At 41.5% G+C, this 7,466-nt stretch overlaps 1 protein-coding gene across 1 annotated transcript; it reads left to right on the top strand.

Annotated features, from left to right (window-relative positions):
- The first annotated feature begins 2,141 nt into the window (after positions 1–2,141).
- LOC105554942 (farnesyl pyrophosphate synthase-like) lies at positions 2,142–3,674 on the top strand. The gene is made up of 2 exons (XM_012001599.1): positions 2,142–2,626; positions 3,000–3,674. Exons 1-2 carry the CDS (start codon positions 2,188–2,190, stop codon positions 3,617–3,619), a joined length of 1,059 nt encoding a protein of 352 aa, XP_011856989.1. The 5' UTR covers positions 2,142–2,187; the 3' UTR covers positions 3,620–3,674.
- The last annotated feature ends 3,792 nt before the right edge of the window (positions 3,675–7,466 follow it).

Genomic DNA, 7,466 nt, shown 5'->3' on the forward strand with positions numbered 1-7,466 from the left:
CACAGAGAGAAAATGACTTTGCATGTCACAATGTGGCATGGTTCAAACAGCAAATGAGAACAAAAGTCAACACTTCCATAGTTGTACACACTTGCAAGAAATCATTTTCATTTAATTTAAAGTGATAAATCTGGGTAATTACGTGATGATTATTCATAAAACGATTAATCAAACTCATATACATTTTGTAGCATCTCATGCATTACTGCAATTGGAGTATTTTAGGAAAATATATTGTTTGAATTTTAAAATAGCACTCCATTGTATCTCAGCAAAAGTGGAAAAATGTATCTTGGCTAGTTCTCTTTAGTCAATTATTATAATGGAAGGCATTAGATAGTATCCAAGAAAAACAATTATAAATAATATGATGTACACCTGCTTCCAATATGTACTCCCTTATAAACATCCGATGTAATTACAATATAAATTGGATCTAGAATGGGCATAAAAATCCCTTTAAAAGTACAAGTTTGTCAGGAAGAGATAAAGAACAACAGAAGAATCCTTTCTCCAGTTTCTTTATTTTGTTAAATTCATACATAAGCAACTTCTTGAGGGTATCTCATGCTTTTACTAGCCATTATTCAGACAAATTTACTCAGACATTTTCCATCTGAGACAGTAAGGTATAAATAAAACCAAAATGAAGATGGCAAAGTTTGGAGGTGATTTAAAAAGCTGGATGTGTTCTTTTTGTTTGTTTCTGTTTTTTTTTTTTTAATTGAGATGGAGTTTAGTTTCACTCTTGCCGCCCAGGCTGGAGTGCAATGGTGCCATCTTAGCTCATTGCAACCTCTGCCTCCTGGGTTCAAGCGATTCTCCTCCCTCAGCCTCCTGAGTAGCTGGCATTACAGGCACCCACCACCACGCCCGGCTAATTTTTGTATTTTTTTAGTAGAGACAGGGTTTCGCCATGTTGGCCGGGCTGGTCTTTAACTCCTAACCTCAGGTGCTGGGATTACAGGCGTGAGCCACCGCGCCCGGCCAAAGCTGAATGTGTTCTGAACAGTGGAACATGGTGCCTCAGTCTAGTATGTTTGGAGGAATCCACAGACTGGCTTTTAGACACTAAGCTTCACTATGCTAAGCTTCATTAAATGAAGTGAATTATCACGTGGACTGGGAGGCACCTTTGAAAAGAAGATTCCTTTCTCAGTAGCTTAGAAGCATTCATTTGCATCCCTTGGATTACCTATATTCTCTTTCAGCACAGCAATTTCCAGCTCACTTTAACAAGTCATTTCATCATTGGGTAAAAGTGGATTTCCAGATATATTGGGCACTTTTGATCCCTGTTGGTTTAGAGGCCTTCTTTGAAGATCACAGTCAGTGAAAACATTTTTCTGAGGATGACAACAATCCAGAGAATGGCAGGTAACTCTTAGAGCTGGTGTAATAAGCAGTTCATAGTCCCAGATCATTTCCAGATGGGTTGGCAGTCAAGATTAAATGAGCATTTTGAGAACTGATAAAAATGAAAAGTTAATTAATGTCATTATCTTGTCGATGAACATTTAGGTTTCTTGCAGTTTTTTGAATTACAAATAATGTTGCAATGACACTTGTATATATGTTTCCCTGAGCCTATGTATAAGATTTTCTCTAGAATATATTCCCATAAGTAGAACTGCTGGGTCAAAGGGTATATACATCTTCAGTTTTGCTAGATATTATCACGTTGCTCCCTAAGTGCCTATACAATTTAACACTTCTATCAGCAGGACGTGACGGTTTCTGTTACCCTACATCCTTGCCAAAACGTGGTATTATCTGAATTTTTAGCTTTTGTCCATCCAATGGGGGAAAATGATATTTTATTACTGTTTTAATTTGCATTTCTCTGATGAATAGTCATATTGAACATCTTTTTGTTGTTGGTTTTTCAAGCTTCCTTTTTATGAGTTACCAATTCATATTCTGCTGGCTTCTTTTCCCCCCGTTGATTTGTAGGAGCTTCTTAAAAATATTCTTTTTAAGTTTTATGTGTTGTAAATAGCATCTCCTACTCCACAGAGTTATTTTTCACTTTATTTTTTGGTGCCTTTATAGTCCAGAAGTATGTAACTTTAGTATAGTTGAATTTATTGACCTTTTCCTTTAGAGTTTGTGCCTTTTATATTTGAAGAAATCCTGACTGAGCAGGAACCCACATTCAGGAACAGAGCCCTTTACTCCTCCCTCAGAATGAAAGGAGACCAGAAATCAGATGTTTATGCCCAAGGAAAGCAGGATTTCATTCAGCACTTCTCCCAGATCGTTAGGGTGCTGACTGAGGATGAGATGGGGTACTCAGAGACAGGAGATGCTATTGCCCAGCTCAAGGAGGTCCTGGAATACAATGCCATTGGAGGCAAGTATCACCAGGGTTTGACGGTGCTAGTAGCATCCCGGGAACTGGTGGAGCCGAGGAAACAGGATGCTGATAGTCTCCAGCGGGCCCTGACCATGGGCTGGTTTGTGGAACTGCTGCAAGCTTTCTTCCTGGTGGCAGATGACATCATGGATTCATCCCTCTCCCCGCAGGGACAGATCTGGTGGTATCAGAAGCCTGGCATGGGTTTGGATGCCATCAATGATGCTATGCTTCTGGAAGCATGTATCTACCACCTGCTGAAGCTCTATTGCCCGGAGCAGCCCTATTTTTTCTTTTCTTTCTTTTTCTTTTTTCTTTTCTTTCTTTTTCTTTTTTCTTTTCTTTCTTTCTTTCTTTTTTTTTTGAGATGGAGTTTAACTCTTGGTGCCCAGGCTGGAGTGCAGTGGCATGAACTCAGCTCACCGCAACCTCCACCTCCCAGGTTCAAGTGATTCTCCTACCTCAGCCTCCCAAATAGCTCTGATTACAGGCATGCGCCACCATGCATAGCTGATTTCGTATTTTTAGTAGAGGCAGAGTTTCTCCATGTTGGTCAAGCTGGTCTCGAACTCCCCACCTCAGATGATCCACCCGCCTCAGTTTTCCAAAGTGCTGGGATTACAGGCGTGAGCCACCGCGCCTGGCCTGGAGCAGCCCTATTACCTGGACCTAATCCAGCTCTTCCTGCAGAGTTCCTATCAGACTGATATTGGGCAGACCCTGGACCTCATCACAGCCCCTCAGGGCAATGTGGGTCTTGGCAGATTCACTGAAAAGAGGTACAAATCTATTGTCAAGTACAAGGCAGCTTTCTACTCCTACCTTCCTGTAGCTGCAGCCATGTACATTGCAGGAATTGATGGCGAGAAGAACCATGCCAATGCCAAGAAGATTCTGCTGGACATGGGAGAGTTCTTTCAGATTCAGGATGATTACCTTGACCTCTTCGGGGACCCCAGTGTGACCAGCAAAGTTGGCGCTGACATCCAGGACAACAAATGCAGCTGGCTGGTGGTTCAGCGTCTGCAACAGGCCACTCCAGAACAGTACCAGATCCTGAAGAAGAATTACGGGCAGAAGGAGGCCAAGAAGGTGGCCCAGGTGAAGGCACTATATGAGGAGCTGGATCTGCCGGCCGTGTTCTTGCAATATGAGGAAGACAGTTACAGCCACATTATGGGTCTCATTGAACAGTACGCAGCACCCCTGATCCCAGCCATCTTTCTGGGGCTGCTGCACAAAATCTATAAGCAGAAAAAGTAACCTAGAGACTGCAAGGGCAGGGAGAGGAGGCTCTCAATAAATTATTGTGTAACCTAAAAAAAAAAAAAAAAGAAAGAAAAGAAAAGAAATCCTTCCCTGCACCACAGTCATAAATATATTTTTCTAAATTTGGTTCAAAAATGTGTAAAAGTTTGTTTTTTATAATTGGAATTTATTTTTATTGATTGTATCAGTTCTCTATTGCTGCATAACAAATTAACACAAACTTTGCATCTTATGACAGCATACATTTTTCAGATCACTTTTCCCATAGGTCAGGAGTCTGGCACAATGACATAGCTGAGTTCTCTGTTGAGGAGCTTATAAGATTGAAATCAAGTTGTTGTCTGTCTGCATGCCCATCTGGGACTGGAAGTCCTCTTCCAAACTAACATGATTGTGGTAGGATTTGCTTCTTTTAGCTGTATCACTAAAGTCCCCGTTTCCTTGCCAGCTGTTAGCCAGAGGCTCCTCTTGGCTTCTAGAGGCCATCCACCTTCCCTTCCATGTGGCCTCCTCCATCTTCAAAGCCAGCAATGAAGAACCTGCCTTCTGTTGAATCCCTCTTATGCTTCAAATCTCTCTGTGAGTCTCTTCTCTAAGAAGAGTCCCAGCTTTCTAAAGGGCTCACCTAATTTGGTCAAGTTGACCCAGGATAATCACCCTATCTTAAGGCCAGGTGATTCGGGATCTTAATCACATCGGCAAAACTCCTTCACAGCACCACCACCTAGATTAGTGTTTGACTGAATAATTGGCTGAAAATGTGTGTATTCCATAGGCCTAGAATCTTGGAAGCCATCTTAGAATTCTGCCTACCACACAGTGGAGGGTAGTGATCCATATTTTTAATGCGTGGATCATTATGTTATTTTCATTTTAGAAAATTTAAATCACATACAAAAGCAGAGACAATAGTTTCATAGTTTCATAAACTCTCATGTTCCCAGCATCCATCTTCTGTGATTCCACATGGCCAATCTATGTCCCAACTCCCTTCTCCCCACACCCTAGATAATTTTGCAGCGGATCTAAGACATACTGGTTCATCTGTAAATGCTTTCATATGTATATTCAAAGACAGGACCTCTTTTCTTTCTACCTGGAAGTAGCCAGACTCAAGTTTAAGGGCATAGTCCTCCACTGCTAAGTCTGCCCAAGATTTCTGATACCAACTGTAAGTTGGGGTGGGGCCGGGGGGTCTCCCAAAACTAACATGGTTGTGGTAGGATTTGGTTCTTTTGGCTGTATGACTAAAGTTCCCGTTTCCTTGCCAGCTGTTAGCCAGAGGCTTCTCTTGGCTTCTCAGTTTTAATAATTTGCTAGAAAGACTCATAGAATTCATCAAAACCCAATATACTCACAGCCATGTTTATTACAGGCAAAGAATGCAAATTATAAGAGACACATGGGGAAGAATCCTTGATTGGGAGGGTTCCAAATATGAAGCTGCTGTGTCATCAGGGATGTGTTAACCTTCTAGCATAGATATTTGGCAATACATGCATGGAGTACTGCCAACCCAGGAAGCTTGCATAGGTTTTGGTGTCCAGAGTTTTTGCCAGGTTCATTATGTAGGGGTGGTTGGTAGAATGATTACCCATGTGGTTGAACTCAAGCTCCAGTCACACTCTACTCCCACAGGGCAGGCTGATATCATGTGGCTTAAAGCCCCAACCTTCTAATTACATGATTGGTCTTTCTGGTAAGGCCAGCCTCCACCCTGAGCCATCTATTAGCTTAAACTATCAGGTGGGGTCTGAGGGGTCCACCCTGCCTAACCAAGACGCTCCTAGCACTTGGGAAATTTCAAGGGTTTAGAGGTTACCTCCCAGGAACTGAGGGTAAAGGCCAAATTCCTTTGTTTTTCTTCTCTCTTTATTCCTTCATTCCTTCAGAACCACAATATCATTATCACACTTAAAAAAATTAAACAATTCGAATTTTCATTAAATATCCAATAAATGTTCTATTTTTTTCCCATTGGCTCATTAATAAAACCAGTTTTTATCTTCAAATTAATATCCTAACAAGCTTCACACATTGTACTTCGTTAATATGAATCTTAAGTTTCTTTTAGTTTATAGGTTTCCTTTCCCTTTTTGTCCCCTTGCAATTTATTTGTGGAAGAAAGTGAGTCATTTGTTCTATAGAGTCTATCACATTCTGAATTTGCATAAATTACATAACTATACAATTCACCCACATACTGTTTACACTTAACATATTCGAATTAACTTAGCTAGAGCAGACAGTTCAAACACACCTTGTGGTACGGATATCATAGGCACAATTCTAGAAACCCTTGTGAAGCATTTAGCGAACAACTTGGTGACTTGGGAAGCTCTGGAATATCTGTTCTAGTCCATCTCGATCCATCCTCCAAGCTTTGCTGCGTGTTACTTTGAATTAATGTATACTCCAGTGCATGGAGGGTCCAAGGACTTCAAGGCCTATTTCTTTCTTTTTTTTTTTTTTTTGAGATGGAGTCTCGCTCTGTCATCCGGGCTGGAGTGCAGTGGCGCGATCTCAGCTCACTGTAACTTCCATCTCCTGGGTTCAAGCGATTCTTCTGCCTCAGTCTCCCAAGTAGCTGGGACTACAGGCACATGCCACCACACCCGGCTAATTTTTTTTTGTATTTAGTAGAGACGGAGTTTCACCATATTGGCCAGGCTGGTCTCGAACTCCTGACCTTGTGATCTGCCCGCCTCAGCCTCCCAAAGTACTGGGATTACAGGCGTGAGCCACTGCGCCCGGCCATCAAGGCCTATTTCTACATGACAGACACTTCATAGAGGCCTGTTACTGCAGTGCTGCCAAGGGGATTTTTAAGAATGAAGCAAACTGGCGTGTCTGTCTGTGACTTGGAACTGCTTGTAACTTCTGCCCATAAAGAAATGAAGATTTGACCAATGAGAGCTTTGGTCAAATCTTTGGATCCACCTGTATGAACTCTGGAAAAACAAAACTGGAACTCTGGTTGGATTGGAAAGCTGGCTTTCTGGGCCCTGATGTCCTTCAAGTCAGGATGTCACAGATTTACAGAATGCAACTGTAAAAAGCCCAACTAAATAAAACTGTCTCTGTCTCAGAAACAGGCATATCTTTTTAAAAAGGTCTTCGAGAAGTGTTTCAAGTGCTGAAATGGATGTGAGCTATCTAATGCTCTTCCACCATAAAGGCATTGGAATTATGTCTTCCTATAATATGACATGCCATGAACAGTATCATTCTATCCAGTGCAGTTAATGGTAATGTTGAAAACTGAGCCCCAAATAAGTGCCTTTAAAAATCCTATTGCAATTGTCTTGCAGTTGACGAATCTATAAAAGCCCTTTCTCTAAGAGAGTTTCATTGTCATGTTCAGAGGAGAAATTGGCCCCTCACGATAAGTATGCATTAGGTGTTCCTAATGTATTTTCAAAGAGACAAGGCTAGTTCTCTCAGTTGTGTCTTTAGTCCAGGTTTCTGTCCTGTTAAACACAGTGTGAGGATGGGACAGATGCCATGACCGTTCCATGAATCCTTTTGTAACCAGAAGGAGCCCTTGGACTATGGGACTCCATGAGGTACTTTGACCAAATGCCAAGGTGGATTACAAACATAGGTTTACAAACTGATTTACCACAGTGTTGGAACTCAGAAACACACATCGTCCTATCCCCTGAACCTAGAACTCTGTCCATCCTGAGATCTGTCCCTCCACCAGATGTTCAGTGATTTAGCTATGAAGCCCAAAGGAACCAAGCAAGTTCCTTTTTAAATTTAATTTAATTTTTATTTAATTCAATTAATTAATTAATTTTTGAGACCGAGTCTCACTCTGTCTCCCAGGCTGGAGTGC

Source organism: Mandrillus leucophaeus, unplaced genomic scaffold, assembly GCF_000951045.1.
Source record: "Mandrillus leucophaeus isolate KB7577 unplaced genomic scaffold, Mleu.le_1.0 Scaffold666, whole genome shotgun sequence".
In the NCBI taxonomy this organism is placed as follows: Eukaryota; Metazoa; Chordata; class Mammalia; order Primates; family Cercopithecidae; genus Mandrillus; species Mandrillus leucophaeus.